Genomic DNA, 24835 nt, shown 5'->3' with positions numbered 1-24835 from the left:
TTTATCCTACCTAACTCCAAACTTGACTTGAGGCACAAGACTAGGCACCTTAATGGGTCCAGTGACCTGTACTCCTCACATCGCCAATACTGGTGAAGAAGCACCTCACACGAACTCAGACTTCCTCCACTGCCTCAGCCTGGCCCAAAACTCAGACAGAGCAAAAAGGCAGCTGTTTCCCTCTGTGTTTTCAAGGCTGCTAACAGACACAGCAGGGAGAAAGAATCTCTTCCATGGGGTTGAGAGGAAGAAAGAAAAAGGCAATTTGTTAATTACTATTTTACAGGCTTATTTTTGGTCTTAATTGCATTGTATAATTCAAGATGAAATGGCTGAGATGGGCATATCTTCTGTGCTCCATTAGCAAGCGGAGCCGATAGGGTAAGCATTTGGTCTAGTAATGAATACGCCAGTTAAGATACCTACATCACATGTAAGAATGCCTGGGTTCAAAGTTCAGCTCTGGTAGCATTTTATATCAGCTAACCCTAGCATAACCATGTCTGACATTCATCCATGTGCTGCAATTGAACACTTGAGGAAGCAGATTTGTTACTGAACACATTCTCTGCTCAGTTGAAATCCCAAGTTATCAAAACCAGAAGAAATTTCTGGGAGAACCAGAAGAAATTTCTGGCTTCAGACCGGCCCAGCTCTTGCCACTGAGGCCATTGAAGAGAGAACCAGCAAATGGAAAATGTCTCTTCCTTTTTTCTGTAACTCTTTCAAATAAATTATATATATATAATATCAAATAAATATATATATTTTAAGAGAGAACTTCTTCTCCATCTTCTGAGAAGCTCAACACTGACCAGGGAAAATTTGGCGAGCCAGAGAAAATGAGGTGACTTGAAGAATCCCCTGATGAGTGCCACTTGTGGGACCTGACTCAATGCCCCTGACTGTCAGGACAGGAGAATAAGAAGTGCAGCAGCAGACATGGGACAATCCATTGGTTTTCTAGGTCAGTCAGTGTGGATGTAACTTAGAGGGACTAACAGGAAGAGACCAATCCGTGTCTGATATCTGAACCAAGTCTTGCCGTTGTAGTGAGAAGCAGGATCTAAAAGAAATGGCAATGGCTTGGAACACACCCAGTGCAAACATACATCATCATCTCAACAACTGAACTACAAACGCAGTTGCTGCAATAGAATACAGTGAAGAAAGGACAGACTGCTGAGAACAGTGATTCTCTTTAGGATTATCAGGAAATCTTGTTGCTTTCTTGGTGCTTTTAGTTCTCCAAACTTTCCAGAATAGGGAAGAATCCATTCTATAATTCCCACCCCACACCCCCAAAGAATATTACTTTAAAAGATCGAAGGGATGGGAAAAGCAAGTTCCTAATGCATACAAGCAGATCTGTGCTATCCAAAGGGTCACCCACAGGGTTGTGCAGTGAGTCAAGTGCCTATGGAGCCAGGTTCCCTTGGCTCAAAGTTCAGTTCTTCCTCTTAACAGTTGATGTGACTTTGGAAAAATTTCTTAGATTTTCTGCAATTTGCTTCTTTTTCTATGACATGAGACTTGTGATACCATTGTTATAGGGCTATTGTAAGCATTACATGAACTCATATACGAAAAGTTCTTAAAAGTGATTGGAAGGCAGTAATTGCATATTAGCTCTCGATACTTATTCTAGCAGCATTGTCATTGCACAAAACACTAATGGACCACTTTTGGGAGCAGCATCGTCATCCAAGTCTGCTGTGATTTGGACACAGCTTGTCCCAGGGTTCATCTGCTGGAAACTGGACCGCTGGTGTGATGGTACTGAGGTACTGGACTTTTGGGGAGGTGGTGGTTAGTTTTTTTTTTTTAAGGTTTATTTATTTATTTTTACTGGAAAGTTAAATCCACAGAGAGACAGAGAGAAAGATCTTCTATCTACTGGTTCACTCCTCAAATGGTCTCAACAGCCAGAGTTGTCAATCCGAAGCCTGGAGCCAGGAGCTTCTTCTGGGTCTTCCACTTGGGTGCAGGGTCCCAAGGCTTTGGGGTGTCCTACTGCTTTCCCAGGTTATAAGCAGAGAGCTCGAAAGGAAGTGGAGCAGCTGGAACACGAACTAGTGTATGTAAGGCAAAGACGTTAGTTGTTAGGCTACTATGCCAGGCCCAGTGGCTAGGTCTTTAAGAGGGATTACAAGGGGTTGTCCCATCTCACTGAAGTGTATGCTTCATTTCCCAAGGACAGAAACAGTTATTGAATAGGTGGCTGCAATCGATTTTGGTTTCCTCTGTTTGCTCTCTCTGCTTCTTCTCTCCTTCCCTGTCCCACTCCCTCGGTCTCTGATTCTCAGTCCCCACTCCCATATGTACCAGGCTGTGCATGTTCCACTTACTGGTGCATGTTTCCATCTTGTGACACCCCTTGACATGAGGCCTTCATCAGAAGGTAATGCCAGGGGGAAAATAAGATATATAGTCTCGGGTCTCACAACAACATAAAATTAACCAGAATAGATTTTTAAACCAATTCCTCTGAATCATATCAATATAAATAAAATTTCCTCATTTGAAGATGTGCTAATTCTAAGGGGTACTCAAAGTGGTTTGGATCCAAAGTAAGTAAGGCATACTTAAAAAGCTGAGTCCTTCATATTCATGCCTCATTTATCTACTGCTCATGAAGGAATTTCATACAACACACAGGTACACACAGTTTAGCATCATCTAAGACTTAATCAATCCCTGGGTAACTAACTAGGCTCTGTGTCTGCTAGCAAGAGATTGAGAAAGAAGTCCCAATTATGAAGACTCTTCATTTGGTGAATCTTGAAGGCTTCCTGGATTGGCACACAACCAAAGGACAAACCTCATCAAAGGCTGATTTACATTTAAATCCAAGTCTCTCTTCTTCCGCAAAGTTTGCTGATGCCAAATGTTAGATATGAAATGTCATTGTTTTCATACAAATATTCTTTAATATTACAAGTTGTCATTTTGGCATTAAATAGGGTTGCGACATTACAATTATAACATTAGCATACTTAAAAGCATAACTTCATTGTGCTTCTGCAAATTGTTTCAACCTCAAATTACCCTACACATAATAATCTTTAAAAAAAATTAATGGGGCCCTGGCATCAGAGCCAATTGGGGTTGGTTGAAAAGAACAGCACCTTCTTTCCCTGGGCCCCTCCTGGTCTTGTGATTCCCCAATTGTTGCCTGAATAAAAAACACAAGAGTAAGCTGCACTGTGTACAAAAATAACAGTGGGTAAAACTTATCCTGAGCATTCTTTCCCCAAGATACAAAGTATTTTGATAAAAACCTAAGTAGGTTGTTGAAAAGCCAAAGAATTCGCCATGTTCCTAATTACTGAGCTCTTTGCAAAAAACAGTTTACAATTTAAAAAATGGGCATCAGTGTCCTATTATCAGTAAGGGATATTGTATACCACATAAATGACTCTGCACAGGAGTCTGAACCACTTCTTTATGTCTCTAAAACCTGTTTTAATCTTTCTGGTATGAATCCTGCAAAAACCCATTATATGTGCCCTCCCCTTAACCGAGAGCATCACTGTAACAGACCTGTATTGGACCAACAGGGCAAAATTGCATGGCAGTTAACTGCATGAACCCAAGAATGGAATAAATCTAAGTTCTCTTGACTGCCACTTTAATACATGTGGCATCTTAAGAGAAGCTACTCATGTAAAAACGAATTCCCTTCTATTAAAACAAAGATTAATACATAAACCACAGAATTTTTCTCAAAAGGTTTTCTATAAACAGGTTTAACATAGGGGCTGAATGTCATGATGCAGTGTTAAGCTTCTGCCTGGGATGCCACCAACTTACTGAAATGAGCACCGGTTCCAGTCCTTGTTGTGCCACTGTTGATCCAGCTTGTTAACACACCTAAGAAAGCAGTGGAAGATGGCTTAACTACTTGGGCCCCTGTCATTCACATGGGGACACCTGAATGGAATTTTGGATTTCCCACTTCTTTTTAAAAATAGTTATTTATTTGAAAAGTTACATAGACAAGGCGAGAAACAAATCTTCCCCCTGCTGGTTCACTCCCTGAATGTCTGCAATGGTTAGGTCTGGACCAGGCTGAAGACAAATGTCTGGAACTCCATATGGGTCTCCCATATGAGCACAGGGGCTCAAGGACTTGGGACACACTCCACAAAGTACATTAGCAGAGGATTGGGTCTGAAATGGGGACTACATTGAGGTCTCAAAAAGTGTCCTCCTAGAACTAAAGTTTAAACCAAACCACAACAGAATAACTGGGCAGAACTAACAGCTGTGCAGCCAGTTGGACTGACTGCAACCTAGTTGGAATGCATTTTCAACAGTGACAGAATGCCCTCCTGATGAGTCTGCTGGACAATAAAACACAGAGAGAGGATTCAGTACCCAACCCTTTCTAGTAACGAATGAACTTTCAAGCAGGGAACTCCATTGACTAAACCTTCTTCCAGTGAAATGGATACAGGGAGTTGTAAATCGAAGGCTTTCGGTTCTTATATTATATGGAGACAGCATGTCGTGTATTCATTCAATAATTGGACAAGAACTATTCCAGCTGGAATCCTCCCACTTCTTCTACTCTTCATCCACATTCACCAAACCACCTGCTGGTTGTGAATGGCTTCTAAAGTGACTCTCCCTCCTGGAGAGGATGCCCAGGTCATGTTGACATCCTAAGAACAGACCTATTTCTTACAAGGAACTAATAAATAGATATGATTTCAATGCATTTCAGTCTCATGAGCTTGGTTAAGGCATGATTGGCTTTGAGAGATGAATTCACACTTATGTGGTAACAAAACAGGTTTCCTAGAACTGAAAACCTGAAAGAAGGCAATGACCACGTAAATTCACCCAGGTGATGGCGCTCTACATGAGATTTCTCTTGATGCAATATTTGGAATGATTTCTTTCTGACACTGATTGGTGACATGGGGGAGTGTGATAGGGTGATGCGAAGCAGGATGTGGGGTGAGGAATAACTTGAATGGAGGCTCATTTCCCCCCAAAAATTAACCCCTCTGAGCCATTTTCTTCACCTACAACAACGAGTAATGCGTAAGAGTTCTGACTCAGTGTTTAAACACCAACATAAGAGCAAAAATGATGATGATGGTGGTCTGGTGACAAGCATGGTGGTGCAGCAAGTTAAGCTACTATTTACAATGCAGGCATCAAGTATGAGTTCCAGCTGCTCCAGTTGCCATCCAGTTCCCTGCTGATGCACCTGTGAAAAAAGCAGAACATGGCCTGGCCCAACTGTTTGGGTCTTTGCCACCCATGTAGGGGAGGGAGATAAAGTTCCAAACTCCTGATTTTGGTCTGGTCCAGCACACCGTGCCATCTGGGTAGTGGACCAGCAGACGGATGATCTCTTGTCTTTCCCTCTGTCACTCTTACCTTTCAAGTAAAATACAAACAAAACTTTCTAGTCCTCTATCCAATGTTTACATCCTCCAATACTGATTTACAGATCCATCCACTCTTAACAGTTCAGGGCAACATCCCTCACAAGGTTGGGTCTATCTGCTCAAAGTGATCAGGCACACAGCTCTCTCATGCTGCCGTGTTCCCATCTCTCCAATTTGAGAATTACCTTCTTAGCAAACTCTTATCAGGGCAGTTACGGCTTTAAGGGAACCACTTCAGTCATCACCCCTACGGAATAATTCGATTTACTTCAAAAGAGTCGCCACGGCAGCCCCCGCCCACTCCGCAGCCAACACAAAGACATTGTGTTCCTCAAGGACTTGCCACCAAAGACCAGTTTGTTAATAACAAAATTATACCAGGTCTTAGTGATCTCTCATCTATAAAATAAACAACCTTTTGAAGCAGATGAATTGAATGGTACTCGGAGACTGCATTAGCCATCTTTATTGCACTCAAAAGAACAACGCGAGACATGTATAGAGAGTAGATTTTCAAACAGGTATCTTCCTGACCTAAATTTTTATTCAGTGAAAAAAGTTGACATTGAGACAAAGATTATCTTAAAATTGTGCAACAATATAGTAAAACCTTCAGCAGAAGTCAGTGACTTGGAAACTTATCAAGGCAACTGAAATTATAAATACCTAATTTCACTTTGGAATATACAGTGGGTATACAGTGTTTTACTTGAAATGAGAGCAGAATCTGCCTTTATTTTGCTGCAAATACTTTAGATTTTGCCTACAAGTTTCTAATGGTTTTTAGCAAGAGTTTTTAAATAAGTGACATGGAATATCGGAGGATAATGTTCCACTTCCTCATTCATGCTCATTCCGTTTGAACGATTACACATGAAGCTAATACCATTCTTGGGTTATTACTTGGCTCTGATGATTAATTCATAATATGGCTGCTCAGAATCAGTGGGCAGAAACTTATATACAATTAACCCTCCCTCAATCTGTGTTCACCGTGGCATGCCTGAAAACATCTGTGCACCCAATCTTATGTATCTCTTGCTATCCCATATCTCAGGCTTGCATAGAAAGTAGTCTATATAAACGTAATGCACTGGCTTTTATTACACAAAAATTGTACCTGAAAAGCAGCACACACTCCAGTTAGGAAACACAACAGAACAGGAATGTCAAGATACAATGCCAACAGAAAGAAAGGTTCTGCAGAGTCTGAAGGTCAACTTCTAAAGTCAGTGTGGGGCTGCTACTCACTCTGGTCCCATCTAATCTCTGAGGCACACCCATGCCCTCGCCTTCTGAGAAAGGAAGAGAATTCTCAGGAATTCACCAGGAGCCCTCTAGTGGGAAAAGCTCAACCAACCTAATGGGATGTGGATTCTGCCTGAAGGAAGTTCTGGAAATGCAGTCGTGCCTCGTGAAGGGACCACAGAGCAGGTATTTGAGCAGTGGATGATTAACCATAAAAGGCTTAACATAGCACTGCTCTCCCATCCCCTTAATAGGGAAGGACTGCATTCCCCAAACTGTTGAGTATGGCTTGATCTCATGGGCCACCCGGGATGTGCAGGAGAGAACATGTGCTGTTCCCACCCAGACTTCCCATGTACCCCAATGCCATGACCAGCGATGGAAACCCAATTACAACCGCTTTCCCGGAAGTCTGAAGTCTCAGTTAGCTACTCAGTAGCAAGTCCTGCAGTTTGCCAGGGAAGCCAGGAAACACGGGAGGACCCTCTATGTCCAGGCATGCACAGACGGGGCCTCTGCCTGGAGTGCATGGAGTGTTCTGTAGAACTCAACTCTGGCATTTTACCCACATGCATTCATGACTCACAGAGCTTAAGGAACATTCAGTGCTGAACCCAGCAACAGCAACTTCATATCCAGACAACTCATCCCAAGCCCCGGCCAGCCATTTTCGTGTGGCTCACTGTGGTCCATGGGAAGGATGTTTTCTGGCAGACAAAATATACTTTCCCCTGTATGGTATGAACTGGCAAGGTGGCATGGCCAACCTGGTTAAAAAACTCCTGCGTCACAAGCCACCAGGGGCTCCCAGTGGTCCCAGGGAAAACAGTCGTCAGGTCACCTTCCCACGCTGCACACAGTACTAGTTCTCCTTTTCCACCGTCGCTCTGATTTCCGGGCTCTCGCAGACAGCAAATACACATCAAAACCCCACAAAGCTACAAAGAGGGAAATAGGAGTGTGTGCTTTAAGTGTTCATAAAAATATACAATTTACACATAGCTGCATCTATCTAGCTTAGTCTGCAGGAACTTAGCTCTTCTGTTTATATAAAATACTCTAGCCCTAAAAGGCTGCTTGTTTTCAAACAGCACAGTGACATTTTCCAGGGAGAGGGGCTGGGGCCAGTCCATACAGTACTGTGCAGGAAGCATCGGGAGGCACTGGTAACTGAGAAGATGCTCAAAACATCTTCAGTTGCCAAATGGAGACATATGTTTTGCAAAAAGAAAAAAAAAAAGGCTTGCCTATGGAACAATTGAAAATAACATCTTGGAGCCTTTCACAAATGCCACCCAAAAGTTGGCAGAAAACAGAAAAGAAGAAAATACATTTTTTAGTAGTTTCATTAAATGCTTTTTTGCCTCCCACCAGACTGCTAATCTTTCAGCTGCCTTAGAGCTTATTAAAGCGGAGGTGGTAGGGCTTGGTGCTTGGAACAAAACTCCAAGGCAAGACAAGAGAAAGCCAAAGAGATTCCAGTATTCCAAAAATTAAAGAGGAGCGTGCTGGGGGCGAAGGGAAAAATATGCAGGAGAGAGGCCCATGATTAACCATCACTTGCTAAAACAAATCCGAGAGCCTTACCTACCTGGCATACTGAATATCTACAGTTGAAAACACTCCTCATCTAATACATATACCTAAATAAAAGTTCTAAAAGCTAAAAAAATTTAACTGGCTCCTTCTGGGTTTCTTAAACAATCACTTAGGCAGAATGAAACTACATTATCACCCAAGAATGATAATTTTGGTTAAGAGAGACCAAACACTGGTGAGAACGGATGTGCTGCCCCTAAGTAGGAATGGGGTTGACAAAGCTTGCATATCAAGGACACACGCTCACGGGTATGACTCTGGAGGAAACCCAGAGCTCACTGCTGCACAGTGGGTGGGTGGGTAGGTGGGGGATTCCACAGTGAGGTTCATACAGTGTAAGTCACAGCAATGGCAGACCCTGATGCCTACGACACCAAGTCCGCAGGTAGGCATCAGTCCAGCGAGTTCTATATAACTCTCAAGTGGCCATGATTTGATGCAGGGGTGGCACAGTCACAGCAGAAGGTGGGGGGTGTGGGAAGCACAGCTTGGTTGACAAAGAAAGTAACTGAACACAATGCAGAGGTGCTGCGAGCGTTCACTGGTCGGAGCAGGTAGATGCCGAGGTCTTCCTGGTCTGTGAGGGTGTCGCAAACACTTGCTCTTCAGACAGGGTAGGCCACAGGAGACAGAGGTGGAAGGGGGAAGACAGACACAGAGCGAGAGAGACAGCTGATCCCATTCAAAATGGCTGAGCGCATTGGTACAGATCTGTAAGGACAATTAGATGGCTACCTAAACTCAAGCAAAATTTTGTATTGGCGATTCTTCAGAGTGGTAGGTTAAAAAAAAAAAGTCTGAAAATGGAAAAACTAGGTACCACATTTGCCAGTAGATCTAAAGCACAGCCCTGATCTAGAACTCTCTCCCGCATTCAGAGTTAAGTTTTCGCAATGACCATGAGACCAGTGTACAATAAAGCAGTGTTAGCATTTTGCAGCTTTCAAAGCTACATCTTGTACAGAGGCATATGCGGTCCGAGTCCATCAGTGGATAGAAGAGTCTTTCGGCTCGCAGGATTCCTGGGCTGCAGCTCTGTTTAACTGAAATCCAGCTATGACCCAGTGTGCTGGCCCACCAAAGACCCTCAGATGAAATGCAAGTGAATGACGGTGCAGCTGCTTCCACGAGGCCAGCCCAGACACTGCTCTTCCCTACCCCGGACCTCAGGACAAGGGGCTCCCACATGATGTGTTGACCCCACCTGAATACAGAGTCTCAATAAATTAACAAAGTAACACAAACAAATTCTCCCCATTTGTACACCCAACACCTTCACAGAAACTAAATCCAAACAAAATGTCAAAGTTGAGCATACTTCAAGGAGAAGGGATCCCACCCCTCACTCTTTTGCAGTTTTTATTAAATACATTTCTGTGTCTTAGAAAAATAAAAAGAATGGTCAATTTATTGAAACAAAACTATCTCACAGACTTAAAAGCATGCCCAGCAAGCACAGCCCTGTAAGACTACATTAATGTCAAAATCAAAGCAATTTGGCTACTAAAAATCAACCTGGCTTGAAGTTCACAGTTGATGACTACAAAATTTATTCATTCCTTTTGTTTTTTTTTTGTTTTTTGTTTTTGTTTTTGGCCCATATAAAAATAACATATTGCAACTCAAAGTGCATCTTTTAAAATAAACCATCAACTATCTTTATCAAATAAAATATTGACACCATTTGGTTTCTAGTGAGGAAAGCTCTTTCAGGCTATCACCATGGGGACGTCATCTGAAAATCCAGTGATCATAGGAGCATCTTCATCATCTTCCCCTGAAGACAAAAAGAGCCAGGCTTGGTGAGTGCCAACACACTTCTGCTCAGCCCACATCCCATTTCCCTGCTCGCGGCCTAATCCTATCACAACTCCCAGTTAGGGAAGTCAGCATCGCAGCCAGGTAGGCACAGCAGGCAGAGTTCTAAACCCAGGCCAGCCACCCTCTGTCCTCTTGGGTCATCAATGGGTGACCTACCTTAGTGTAAGGGTAACTTGCACTCAGTTAAACAAAGAAAGTAAAGCATTTAAGAAGAAAAATCCCAACACCTACCTACCCAAAGGCTAAATAGATGGTTTGGCTTATCCAACTAGAGTCATTTTCACCCTACCACCGCCCAGTGAATTGCACTGTTTGCATTCTCTTCTGAACCCAAACCACTCTACGGGAAAGATTCCACAGGAAGGAAAAAGTTCTCAGGGCCTAAAGGATTGTAAGAACCAGTTCCCAGACTGTAGTCTCCTCTTGGCAGTGCCCAATGCAACCCAGTACTGATCTGCACTGAGTGTTCACTGCATGACACTCTCTGTCCCTGATAGCAGAAGCATGGAAGCCATTTCATCCATGCAAAGCACTTGCTGATTAAGAAAGAAAAGGAAACTGAGAAGCTATGGGAACAGCTAGTAGCAATTTGGGAATAAACAGGGATGCATCAATACGATTTTTAATAAAAACTAATGACTACAGAAAACATAAATATGCAAACTCACATTTTTCAGCATTGAGTGTGGCAGCTATTTTATCATGCACACTTTTATTAAGTGGTCAGCAAAGCTGTATTAGTGTTAAGAAATTGCAGGGTGTAAAGATTTCTGAAGGGGATAAAAGGGTTTCTTTTTTTTTTCTGTGACATTACTATTTTATTTTATTTATTCTATTGTTTCTTTGCTACAGCTTAGTTGGCGCTGGGGATAAAAGGATTTCCTTCCTTTTCCCATGCTACATGTTTCTGACACAGCAGTTAAAAATGACTGGTGAGGAAGGCGGTGCTAGCAATCAAAAGGAGAAACACGTAGGATGGAAAGGGCATCTTTGGATAGAAGTCAACCTGGAAAACATTATTTATTTGTTTAATTTTTTAAAGCATAGCCCAATTTAAAGGGCAGAATTACAAACACAGAGAGAAGGAAGGACAGCTTGTTCTGCTGGCTGACTCCCTCTAGGCTCTAGCCAGGAGGCTGGAATGCCATCTGGATCTTGGGGAGGCAGGGACACAAATACTTGGGTCATCCTCTGCTGTGTTCCCAGGTGCATCAGAGAGGAGATCGGAACTAGGCTGGAAGCAGAGCAGCCAGAGCTCGGACTAGCCCTCCCACGGGATGCTGGCACTGCAGGCACTGTGCCACAACACCAGCACCAGGGAAGCATCTTGACTACGTTTACCCAGAGATGTCAGAGTTCAGGAGTGCCACAGGTGAAAGAGGGGTTGTCAGTGCTAGGGAACTTTGATACTATGGACCCTCCAAAGCCTAAGGGCCTCTCTAGCCTTCCTATGTCAGCCAAGCTCCTGACAATTCTTCTGAAACTTACTCCACTGTTGCAGGCCAGACTACTACTGACTATTACTGAATATCAACGAACAGTACATGGTATTTTCACCTAGGAACATCTCAAAAAGCTAAGGGCTCCAACCATGTTAGCTCAAAACTGTGAAATCAGTGTATCTGAGTGACCCCTCAGGCCTGCGAAGGAGGTCCTTCTGAATGAGGTTACTGGCTTCGTGAGGATCTGCCCAGGCAGAAGGAATTGACTTACCCAGGTCATCGCCAGAGGAGAAGATTGCTGAGCCCAGTCTGGAGCTGTAGTGGCTATTGGCGAAAGCGGTGAAGCTACTCTGCAGCCTCCGATGCTTTGTGTACAGGATGGCAAACCCGACCCCCAGGCTAAGCAGTATCAGGAACAGGATGGGCACCACCACGGCAGCCACATCGGTAGACTTGGCAGTCTGCATTGCCGATGCATCTCCACCTGTGGATACAAAATTCCCATCCATGAGCCTCCTACCTGAGGGCAGGAGAGTGCACCAAGTACTTTCTTAAGGCCCCACCCACTCACCCCAAAAGCTAATTCACATGAGCTACCCAAACCTCTCTGCTCTGGCAAGTTCCTGCACATGTGCGATGCCTCAATGTTTCCCAATTGCTTCCTATGTGCTGAAAGACCATGGGCCTTGTGCATGCAAATACGATAATTACGTTAGAGTCCTAATCACTGCCTTGTTGGTTATTTAGATCATCTCTTGGAAGGCAGACCTTTGTTGCCATATCAACATTGATTTCATTAGCATTATTACTTAAGACCACTTGCGTGCCTTACATAAGAGGATGTGAAATCAGACCACTAATTAACAAGATTGCAATTATTTCCCCCTACTTGGCACCAAAGTCATTCTGAACTGCAATTACCTGAAGCTCCATTAAGTGATACAAATGAGATTCCTTTACTACAATACTGACTTAACGCATGAAGTTTTATGAGGTTTTTCACTTAGTAAAAACAAGGAGAGAAAACTTTTGTATACATTTAACACTTTTAAAAGCTCTTCGCAAAGCCATTTAGATGTCTCTAACCCCCTAACCCATCTTTACAAACCAATGTTGGCTTTGCGTTGACACATTGGGACCATGAGCACTTTCAGGTAAAGTCAACCCCATTTCCCACCCTGGTGGGACCGTGTCTGCAGAGGGACAGACATTTATGTGAAAACTCCTAGGGAAAAGATGAAAGTGGAGCCAGTTTTTATCAAAGGAAGTGGTCAGGGTGGGAAAGCAGTGTAGGCACACAGCTTCTGCTCACGCAGGCTTGCGGCTAGCTTGGGCTTCACCCTGCCAGAAGAAGGACCAGAGAGTGGCCACTTCTTGCAAGCCTAATCTAGCAATTCCACATTTATGTCAGTATTAAAATTTCTTCTATTATTTCCTTGCCAGAAAAAAAACCCTCTAGCAGGATCTTACTTGTGTGTCCCAGCCTACCCCGGCTATGCAATGGTAAATGAACGTATTATTCACATCTGGAACATGAGATGATAACAAGGAATGAGTGAGCTCCCAACAACCATGGGTTCATCAGGGCAGCTGGTAAGGCTCCTCACAACACTGCTTCTCGTATTTCTTAGAAGTTGCTAACCAACTATGCTTACAAAATGCTCTATTTAGGAAACACAGGAATAACAGGAGTTTGGTTTTTTTGTAGAACCTTGTCAGAATGAACGTCTGCTCTATCCTGATGTTCCAAAGGGAGGTAGAAGGCAATGTTTTTCTCAGCAGGGGTGCCAAGCTTAAGTACTGCGCACTAGCACATCCTGCCAAGCAGTGTGCGATGGAACACTTCACAACACAAGATTCTGCCCCCGTTAGATTTGGCTGGGAGTAAATGGAAATAAAATGACCGGTATGAAAACAGTTGTTGGAATCCTGGTCAACCAACTGTGATAAAAGCAGACCTTCTGTGTAAATGGGTCACCTTCTCCTGCTTTTCTGTGGCCCACCACTGACCGCTGTGAGTGTCCACAAGACACAGCTCTCAAGGTCAAGGTCTGACCAGGAGGCTGACAGTTAAGAGGAAGGGGAGGATAGTAAGTGTAGTCACCCGGTAATTTGGAGAAGGTCTGCTAATGGGGAAAATCACAGGGTGTAGAGGCATGGGAGAGGCTCTGAGAAGTCTTACCCAAATCAACTGAAATCTCTCATTAGCCTCATGTTTCCCAAAGGGCCACAATCTTTCTTACACTTTATGTGTGGAATATGGCCATGACATAATGCCAGCTCCCCATACCATGTCCTGGGTTACAGAATATTCTTTCAGTTGTTTATGAGTGCCTGATTACATTGAATGCCTCTGATCACCTACTGAGCTGGAAAAATTTACAATATTCCTTAGTAAGACCCATGTGCACAGAAGCACATGGCACTTGTGCTCTTCCTTGGACCCGAAGACAAAGACCAGCAGCAAGGGCGACTCACCAGAGCCCAGCTCGTCGTAGAGCAGGATAGCAGGCTCCCCGCAGATCTGGCTGCCAAAAAGGCACCTCGCCTGCACAGTGAACGTGTAATTATGACCCAGCTTCAGATTGGAAATTTTAAAGAAATTGTCAGTAGTATTCCCGAGGTATGCGGTGACATTCATAGCACTGTCCAACATGTGTATCTCGTAGCCCTGCAAACAAACACACACAAGATTACTCAAAATGTTGAACGAGAGGAACAAGACAACTTCCATTACTGTTCCAACTTAAGTGAGCTCCTTATGGCAGGCTTCCACTGATGCTAAAGCATGCTGGACCTTCTTTTCACCACGGAGATTCTAGACTCAGGAAATAGGGATGTTCCCATTCTCACATCTCAAAGCCCAACCAGGCCCTGTGCAAGCTGCAGAGTGTAAGCATGAAGCACAGTCCTACAGGGAGCCACCTTAATACATGTCAAAGGGCTGTTCTGTGTCCGCTGACCTCACACAGTATGAAACGCCATGAAGCATCACAACTACTCAGGGACAGTTTGTGAGATGGGTTTGACTAATACCAAATCCTGGCTGCAGTGGACTCCAGCAATGGGTAAGAAAACAGGACTTAGAATTGTAAAGGAGGGGATATTTCTCCTAGGAACAGTATGTAGGAGCACACTGTCAGCTCACTTCCTATCTCCTGGCTTTCCAGCTCTTTCCAAAACTGATCTTAGCCCCCAACCAATCTAGCCTTGAAATAAAAACCATGCCATTAGGCTCAGGCTCAAGCATGCCAGAAGGCTCAGGCTCCTATTTACTGGAACAAAGGATGAGATAATCTTCCCAGACTATCTCAGACAGAGTCCTATTTCTTGGGCTGGCCAAGCCACACTTGGGCATGTCAACCTGCCCCAGGATGCTGGCTGGGATTATGATCAGCTTCTTTGCTCATCTCCAGGTTTTCCAGAGTCAGAGCTAGCAACCCCCACTCCTGTTCCTCCCATCTCCAGAAGACTTTACTCTTATCTTTCTCCACATCCTGGGCTTCACCGCAGAATCACAGTCTCTTGACCGCTCTTCCATTGGGCTGTCCATTCTCTGAACTCCAAGTTGTGCAGCAGGGAAGAGGGTCACACTCCACCCACACCAGAGCCTTCCACCACCACTGACTGGCAATCCCAACCTGAAAGCTGGGCTTCTGCACCCAGGAAGAGGATTTCCCAATGCCTGTCAGGAATCCCAGTCTAGCGCTCTTTTATAAGCTAGCAGTAGTAATTTTCTACCCAGGATATATTTGGTAAACGATGTTTATAAACTATACCAACATGTAAAGAAAACAATGTGAATGATAGAGGCATGTGTTAGCCGTTTAGGCTATTTGCTCTCTAGCATCCAGCATGTATTTTGCCGAGGGTAAAACCTGAGAACTGCTGGGTCGAAGAGTGGTCAATGCTTTTGTACATAGCACCACACAGCCTCACAGAAGGCTGAACCAACTTATTTTTCCGGAGTGCATTTTCCCCTAACCCTTGTGTCTATTCTTAAGACTCAAGTCTTGGCAGATTCCGTGTGCAAGGGGCCTTTCTTTATTATTGAGACTACTTAAGGTCAAACTTTCTTCCTTTTGCTTACTGCTTTGCTATTGGTTGCTTTGTCATCCATAGCTTTCCCAACAGCAGAGTCTTGCTCTTCTGGATTAATTTGAAAGCTTTTTTAAAAAGTGAGGATATTAACCACTTATATGTCATGGTGAGGAGAGTTACAAGAATTCTCACAGGGAGCAAGTATTTTCTGATTTTCATTGAAGGGGCTTCTCCACACCATGTCTGTCTGGAATCCTCGGGCCTTCCCTACAGGTCTTACTCCTCCAGGAAGTCACAGGGGGGCTCATGACATTCATGTTGAGCCAACTTTTGCTGCCAATAAAACCAAGATACTCCCTCTCAAAATTCTCTTCACCCTAGGGTGGCAAAATCTAATCTCGAGTCTTTTCCTCCCCCTATCTCCTGCGGTGACAGAGTATCACGGTGCCTCAAACAAACGCAAGGGAATCTAAGCCCACAGACTATTCCCCGACCCCCACACTTCTAATCTCCTACAAATAAAATGGTGAGTTTGGTGTTGGAGTGAGCTACTTGTAGCTCGGCTGCCCAATACAAAAACTACGGCCAGGCCCTTGAAGGGCTTGTGGGAGGTGTGGCTCTCGGGTACCAACACTGAGCCCTTCTCAGTTTTTGGACACACAGCTAGGGCAGCAGTCTACCTCAACTTGGCAGTGGAAGACACGTTCGGGATTGGAAAGTGTCTAGTGCAGCGACTCTCTTCTTTAATGGGCAGGATAAACATATCGCTAATTAGCAATCCCACAGAAAATGGTCCTTTAATTCTCAAGTTCACTTCCTTGCCCCTATTTGTTCTTTCTTCTTTTTTTTTACACTATCTATGCCACTATGCTGTTAACAAGCTCATCTCTTAAATAGCATTTCAATTAGATTTCCAAAGTCACGGAGCATGAGGGGGAGACTCACCCTGCTTTCATTAAAATGCTTTTCCTTTAAAGCTAGGCTTTTCCAAAACAGAAGAACGTGGTCATTTTCTGTTATGATTTTTAAGGCATCAGGTGCTGATAATGATACTGAAAATTAAAGATGAGATTGGATGCAGTTAGTGGATGTGCAACTGAATGTCCGTGTTATTGTCTATCAAAGAGCAGTACGTGACACTCGCCCCAGAGGACAGGAAGAACCCACACCTGCTCAGCCTGGCATCTGCACATGCAGCTACTCTAAGTTGTTCTTCGAATACCTTTAGCCAAGAAATCTTGTGGACAGTCTCAAATTTGAACCCCTGGTCCCAAGATTGGCCAGAAACAAATAGTGTGCAGAGGAGGTGGTGACAGAGGGACAAAATGGGATCAGGAATGCTGCTTGAAGGTGGCACTGAAATGACAACAGCGGACTGTCCACTTCCACTGCCCACACTACCAGTCTGCTGAGGCTGGGTCTCCTCTACTCATCTCCCAACACTGCCCACTGCTGTCCCAGTGAGCTTACTGCCTGTTTTCTGTGCGTGAGTCTGGCTGCCCTTCAGCCTGCTGCCCAGCTGCTGGGCTCCCTCCACGTCCACATGCCAGATGGCCACGCTGAAACTCTGTGACTTCTGTCCAGGTCTTCGCAATGCTTAGCCTTACTAAAAAATACTACTTATTTCCTAATTCCTGCTCTTCTTCCTTACTAATGTTAAATCCAGCTTGGGCAGGAGCAAGGCAGTGTTTGGCCTGGCAGGTATGACACTAGGTTAGCCTCCTGTGGAGGAGCTGGAGAGTAACCAAGACTGAGAGAATATGGGAAATGAGAGTCACGCATCAGCCCAGTGTCCCATAGCTACCATACTGCAGAGCAGAGACAGACAGCCCAGCACTGCTCTGCCCTGGCTTGGCCCTCAAGGAAGCATTCTCATATCCTACAGCTCCCAGTTGAAAGCTCTCGGGGAGAATTCTAGTAGCATCTTGGGGGAGCCCAGCCATGGGAGAAGGCCTCCAGGTCTCCCTCCTGCTTACCGGTGGTGATTTTGATACTGGTGTCTTTACTCATGTTCCCCAGCTGCACAATGATGTTATACTTTCCTCCAGGCTCCAACTTGCTCAGAGTATACTCCACAGTGCTATTGTGGGACTTGACTTTGTAGCTCCTGTCCACCTTCCGAATGAGATCTTTGATGGTGATGGCATAGAGCTAGGACAAGGAAGTGGACACTATCATCACAAATTTGGCACTTTGTACTCTTCTTAGTCCAACAGGAAATAAAGTAATCATAAGTCCTCCCTTAGGACCCATGGGGGATGGGCGCTAGGACCATCAACCCCAGAACACCCCACCCTGTGGATGTCCTTTATGTAAAAGGACACAGTATTCACCCATTATCTCTGCACAGCCTCAAGAACACTTTAAATGCCCCCTAGGTCACTTATAATTCCCGATATCATGTAAATCCTACTTAAGGAGTTGTTTATCTGTATTCCTCAGACAATAACGACAAAAGAAAAGTTCATACGTGTTTACTCTAGGTAGAATTTTGTTTCAAATATTTTCTATCAGGTTGGTTGATTCTGCAGGTGTCATCTGTGAGCACTTGTGACTGCTGGCCTGTCAGGTGCTATGAACCGCAACAGCAAAGCTCAGAGCCCTTCAGTATGACTCTGTTCTCGCAAAAGCTTTGGGGCTTTTATTAAACAAAAACAACCCTTGGCATGGTACAATTGATCAACTGGCTAATTCTTTTCTAACAGCCACCGGCATCCCGTACGGGCACTGGCTCGTGTCCCGGCTGCTCCACTTCCCATCCAGTTCCCTGCTTACGGTCTGAGAGCAGTGGAGGATGGCCTAAAGCCTTGGGACCCTGAACCTGTGTGGGAGACCCAAAAGAAGCTCCTGGCTCCTGGCTTTGGATCAGCTCAGCTGTAACCACTGCAGCCACTTGGGGAATGAACCAGCAGATGGAAGACTTTTCTGTCTTTCCTTCTCTGCCTTTCCAATAAAAATAAACTTTTTTTTTTTTTTTAAAATAAGCCTCTAGGGAAGCTATATTCACTGAGACATGGGGAAGTAGTGTGGAGCAAGCGCAGAGATCAAAACTCAGAATTGACCTCCTCCAACTTCACCTACCACCCTCTGTGGGCACAGGCAGTGGGGAGACAAGGAACTCGCTCTCTCGGGCTGATCCTCACAGGTAAACAATAAGAGACATGTGATAAGTCCAGTGTGCATCAACATTGGGAAGAAGTCAAGAGAGTTACCAGCAAGCCAGCCACCATGCCATGGAGGGGAATGGAGTGGGAACAGAGATGAGAGCTGCCCTGTACAAGGACAAGCACGAGATGTTTCCTCAGATCAGTGCCCCTTTTTTCAGGGTAGGGCTGAGAAAGGATCCAGATGTCACATGTTTGAGGTTCTGAGGGTCAGGGAGTTTCAACCACACCTGCTCAGCTCTACTGTTTGTAGCACAACAGTCATGCTTACATGTGCACTAACGGGTATGCCAATAATTTCTGGGGAGGCATTTGGTCTGGTGGTTAAGTAGGCCGTCTTGCACATTAAAGTCTCTGGGTTCAAGTCCTGCCTGCAGCTGACTGCCAATGCAGACCCTGGGAGGCAGCAGGGATGGCTTGAGCTCCTGCTATCTGTATGGGCTGAATTCCTTCCTCAGCTTTTGCTTTAGCCCAGTCCCATCCACTGCAGACTTTTTTTTTTAATATCTCATTGCTTGCTTTAATTAAAAATGCTTAATAATTTTTTATATCTGTTTCTAAAAGCAATAATTTCTTACTAGAACCACTGCAGACTTTTAAGGAGTGAACCAATAGATGGGAATACTCTCTGGCTTCCAAATAAATGAATAGTCTTAAAAAAAAAACAGGTAATGGGCTGGATCTGGGCTATAAGTCTTTGTCTTCTGACCTCAGTTTACAGAGTAAAAGAATATGAAGGAAAAACTCACAGCCCCTAACAGGTGGGAAAACAAAGTACCAGAGGATCCCATCTCTGCCCACATTAGGGGAGACACCTTCTACTGAGCTCCAGCAACTGGGTCCCTGCTTCCTGGCCCATGAGAAGACCCCTGCCATCCCAACCCACTCGAATCCCTTTCCCCTGCGTGTGATGAAATCCGCCAACCGTGCTGAAAACGATCAAGGTGGCCTGCGCACAGCTGCTTACCAGGTCCTGGTCAGGAGAGTCATAGGGCGACTCCCACTTGATGACAGCCGAGGTTTTGTCTGTGTGAACTGCGTGCAGGTGCCGAGGAGGAAGCCTGCTGTCTGGGATCATCTTCACAACAATGTAGTCTGAGGATGGCCCTTGGTAGGGCCTTACCACCCGGACCTAAGGCCCACACACAGGAAAACAGTGGCACATGGCTCAGGGAGCTAGTACTAACCAATGCCTTTGACAACACAGTGACACACATACACAATGAAAATCCAGTTTGTACAAATGATATGAAACATAAAAGAATTCCTCACTCACCCTAGATCATTTTCCAAGGTGTGTATGGGTGAGCGTGTGTGTGTAAATTCACACATACACACAAATGCATGTTTAGGGTGAATATGGACAACCTATTTTTTGGAAACATTTTTACATATGTGAGAAACAGTACAACTCTTACCATGCTCTTGGTTTCTTTCTCTCAACACAACTTCGTGTTGTGTATCAGTGCACTGTGAGCCTTTCTCCTCTCGGGGGTTGCCACTGCATGCATGCATTAATCATAGGGAGATTCCCTTGGGAAACATGCAGGGTGCTTCACATCTTTTGTATCGCAATAACATTCCCAGAATCTTTCCCTATACATACTAGTGCACATGTAAAAGGATGTGGCATAGCTCCGGGGAGAGGAATCACACCAAAGTTTTGGAGCTGTCTGGACTTGTAACCCATCTGACAAGTCATCAGATCTCCATACCAAGGCTATAAGTGGCTGTTCTTGAGTATTTCATCCAAGACCCTAATGCTAACATACAGAAAATTTTATCTTGCCACACATCCACTCTGAAGCCCTATGCTTGGCTCTGCAGGGTGGTGCTAGGAATTGAGAGAGGCCCTGTACAAACAGAAGCTCCTCTGGACTCATCGGTGTGAGAAACTTACCAGGAACAAATACTGCTCATCCTTACCGACGATCACGGTTGCGTTGTGCATTGGAGTGGTCAAGCTGGTTGGGTTGCGGTAGAGGTCCAGGAAGGACGTGGCATAGAAAATACCATACACCTGATGAAAGTAGATGAGGGGTGAAGACATCAGCTCATGAACTGCAGATCTCATTTTCTTGAAATCCCCAACAGAAGACCCTGGCCATGCTTCACTTCACAAGAACTCCAAGTCTGTCATCACTGTATCTTACACAGACATCATGCACAGAGAAGGCACCTAGGGCCAGATGCGGCATGTGCACCTGCAAGCATAAATGTGATGCAGCCAAAGTCCTCAAAGGGTTCATTCTTAAGGGCAGATGAGCACAGAAGAAACACACACACAATCATGAATTAACAAGTCGGAAACAAAGAGCTTTGCATGCTAACGTAAGGACTGCACGGTGAGTCAGAGAAAAGAAGAAGCTAAGCAGAGTAGGGGTGGTTTTCTCCCACTTTGGGCAGGGAGCTGAGTGGACGTTCTGAGCAATGCAGAGGGTGTGGACCGGGAAGATCTCTAAATCATGTCAGGGAAGCCTAGGAGGGCAGACACTGTGAGCTGACCATCAGATGCTCGTTTTCTTTCTCTCTTTCTGAACCCTGGCTATTAGTAGGAATTTCTACCTGGAAAATAAGAGGATTGGAGATGCCATGTGACAAGGTTCTAGCTAAGGATAGGAAAGCAGAAGTTACATGTTGGGACACCTCGAAAGGCAGTGGAGGACCGGACAAGTCCTTTTGCTCCTCCTCCTGCCTGTGGCTATGTAACTCCAGGAGGACTCTTCGATCACAAGATGACCTTGAAGATGGATGTCAGAGGCTGAAAATGGCAGAGCCAAGCTCCCAGATCCCATCATGCAGCTGTGGCACAAACCCTGGACTGATGGACTCCATACATTTTTAGCGGAGAGGGAAATAGACTGTTCCAAGGCACTTCAGAAAGCCGTTCTTCACCAAACAAGAGGGTACACATGGGGAAGCCAAGGAGCAGGGGATGAAGAGCAAAGGATGATGGGAGGGTAGGTGCAGAGGTGGCTTCTTTATAAGGCAGAATCACAGAGTTTGTCCTAAGAGAGCAGCTGAGCAAGTACCACAGGGTTTAAGAACTGCCTGAGTCCGGAAGTGCCCGGGGCACTGACAAGAGGTTGATCAAGAATATACAAAGGGGTGCCCAGGTCCCTTCCCAGTGCCAGTGTGACTTTCTAATATGCTGCTCAGCAGCTAGGAGGGGCACTGAGGGCAGAGCACTGAACAAAGAACAGAGCAGGGCTGCAGGGGCTGATGACCTGGGAGGTGTGGGGGAAGACAGCAGTTAAGGGACTCACCAGGGTCAGAAAGCAACTGTACCTTGAGCAGGAATTGGGCAGCAGGGGAGGCACAAGGCATGAGATAACAGCACATTATAATAGCTGCCTAATCCTCTGCCTGCATTGCTGGCATCCCATAAGGGCACCAGTTCATATCCTGGCTGGTAAAATGGGAATATTTATCTTACAGCACTGACTAAAGGATTCATGGGGAGAAAGAGCTCAAAAAAATTTTAACACTGTTCCTGACATACAGGGAATACTCAGTCAATCTTTCCTCTTCACTGCTGATCTTGCAAACCACTACTTGAAAACCTTGACTAGTACTCTATGAATCAGTCCACCCACATGCACACTGGAAATATGCACAGAAGACAAGACAGGTTAGTTCTTCCACTTAAGAATCACTTAAGATTTGCTAACTTCTGGTTTGGGGTTAGTTCTATACACTATTCTACTTGGGTAACCCAGAAAACAATCATTCCCTTCATTGAACCAGTTAGAGGGGTAAGATCAAGAACAGAAAATCTCAAATGGCATATAGCTGGTACATAAGGAAACATGATGCCCTATGTCACCAACTACAAACATTTGGGGAGTTCATGAGGGAAAGAGCAGGATGAAGGGACCAGGATTTGCTGGCATAGCAGACAGAGGGCAGGACTCCTGGGTGGACAAAGAGTATACACAGGAGCAGCGGCAGAGGGAGGGTGGACAAGCCAAGCTCTTGGTAAAACCAATCTAAAGGCAAGAAACCAAACTCCCAACTATATATGAAACCAAAACCCAAACTCAAACTCTCTCTCTCTCTCTCTCTGTCACACACACACACACACACACACACACACACACACACACGAGACAGACCTATGGACAAGTGCAGCAGAGATACTAGAATGAATTAAGGGGCACACTTGGAAAGAACAATCTGAGAAGGTATCCTGTGTTTGGGACAAACAACAGAAAGGGCCTGGAGTGACTGGGGATGAGACTCAGATAGGGAACTCACTGTTGGCGCTGTTAGCCCCTCAGCAAGGCCACAAGCCAAGGTGAGTCACTGCACAGAGGAATGAGCCACCATCGCATGCACAAACAATGACAAACAGCAGGAGGTTCTACTGCTGAGCGAGCAGGCCACGTGTGGAAGGGGACACTGAGGCTGACTGCGAACTGACCAGGCTGGCAGCTTCTATTTGTAATGAGAGGACAAAAGGCAGCCATAAAGAAAGCTTCTACACTGTTCAGCTGCCCCGTCTTGGGAGAGACTACACTGTTTACGATGGTCTTTCTGGCTGACTCACCACATTCCTGGGGCCAGTCCAGGTGCATTCCACCGCAGTCTGATTGACGGCCTTGGCCTTGAGGCTAGGAGCAGGTGGGCGAACCCCTCTGGTTGTGACATGCTCAAATGACAGAGGACTATCGCCCAAGTCAGTCTTAGCCCAGGCGGAAATCTCATAGGATGTCTGTGCTGTCAGATTGCCAACTGTGAAAACAGGATGAGGAGAGGCCGGGGTAAGCTAGGGGTGTCAGGCAAGAACACGTGTCTCAGTATGCTCATGGCATTTTTTTAAATGGTATAATCTCCCAGTTTAAATGGAGCCCACATGTTGCAAAAGTTTGATTAGTTGGCCATGTAGGGTGTAATACTGCCAGAGACGCTGGCATAACAAGAACCTTAAGAATCATGCTCTTCTATGCACTTATTTCCTGAAATCAGAGAACAGACCAAAAACATAGGTACTGAAGATACTCCTCACTGTGTGTGGTATAGTGGAAATGAAATGTCCCCCATGTGGGAATCTAGCATCAGGGCACTCAATCATGAACTTGTGTTCCATGAACTACTATGTGGTCACTAAAGAAGTTACCAAGAACATTTAATGATTCTGGAACACTCTCATGATTATATGTTAAGTGAAAAGGGGCATCTTATAAACCTACGTATATTAGTACTATTCTGATTTTGCAAAATTGAAAAAAAAATGTAAAGAGAGCAATGAACAGAAACCTACGGACATCTGAAATACAGTAGTGAAATGGCAGGAAATTTTAATTTTCATGTACACATTTTTGTTTCCTATACTTTTCTAAGTGAAGGAAATGTCACTAAAATTAAGAGATGCATAGTGGAGGGGGATGCTAAGAGTCAGGAGGACCGGGGGCTGAAGGTCTGACTGCTTGGTGGCTGGATAGCCTCTGCTAAAGCATCTAGCTTCTCGATTACGTTGTTTGCAAGATGGAGAAACATACAGCACTTACAGCAGCTGGCTGTTGCAGGGATTAAAAAAGAAATTGCTTCTCAAGTGCCTGGCATGCTTCCTAGCATTGCGCCAGCCCTGAACAGATTTCAGTCAACCTCTGTTCTTGACTCCACCACTTGCCCAGGTCTGACAATAAGGCAATGACATCCCAGGCTTTGGGATCCAGAAGATGTGGGTCCCAATCTGGGTCCCGCTGCACTGAGGAAATTATTTACTCCATGAATTTCAGTTTACAATCCTGCAAATGGTGTGCACATCACTGAACCCGGATGGGTGAATTATAGTCGTACAAACTGCCTGGCACGCACAGCTGCTTTAATCTCACGTGACCTCTTTGGGTAAATCATTTCACCTACCAGTCCTGTGATTTCAAAAACAAAACAAAGAGATAACAAAGGAATACTTGACGTTTCTATTTCGTGAGGCTCAACAGGATGGAATGAAACAGGACCAGAAGTACTTTGCAATCAGGCTGGAAATGGAGATAGAAGCAGCTCCTGCAGCATTCGCAGCATTCAGCACCCTTTGCCATTAAAACTGCATGTTTGAGCAACAAAATCTAACTTTGAGCTGATCTTCAGATCTCAGATTTATAATTAAGGC

General features: G+C 44.9%; 1 protein-coding gene across 2 annotated transcripts in view; it reads right to left on the bottom strand.

Moving 5' to 3' along the window:
* Positions 1 to 9633: 9633 nt before the first annotated feature.
* Positions 9634 to 24835, bottom strand: part of SORL1 (sortilin related receptor 1) — a 169188-nt gene continuing 153986 nt past the window's right edge. For both annotated transcript variants that reach the window (XM_004584985.4, XM_058664017.1), the window contains 8 exons: positions 23270 to 23454; positions 20621 to 20740; positions 19688 to 19852; positions 17533 to 17707; positions 16502 to 16608; positions 13994 to 14186; positions 11787 to 11999; positions 9634 to 10029 (listed from right to left, as the gene is read on the bottom strand). In XM_004584985.4, coding sequence (XP_004585042.2) covers positions 9962 to 10029; positions 11787 to 11999; positions 13994 to 14186; positions 16502 to 16608; positions 17533 to 17707; positions 19688 to 19852; positions 20621 to 20740; positions 23270 to 23454 — 1226 coding nt within the window. In that variant the 3' untranslated portion in view covers positions 9634 to 9961. The remainder of the gene's footprint in view (positions 10030 to 11786; positions 12000 to 13993; positions 14187 to 16501; positions 16609 to 17532; positions 17708 to 19687; positions 19853 to 20620; positions 20741 to 23269; positions 23455 to 24835) is intronic.

Source organism: Ochotona princeps, chromosome 4, assembly GCF_030435755.1.
Source record: "Ochotona princeps isolate mOchPri1 chromosome 4, mOchPri1.hap1, whole genome shotgun sequence".
NCBI lineage: Eukaryota > Metazoa > Chordata > Mammalia > Lagomorpha > Ochotonidae > Ochotona > Ochotona princeps.
The sequence above is the reverse complement of the archived record's forward strand: the minus strand, read 5'-3'. Positions and strand labels throughout refer to the sequence as shown.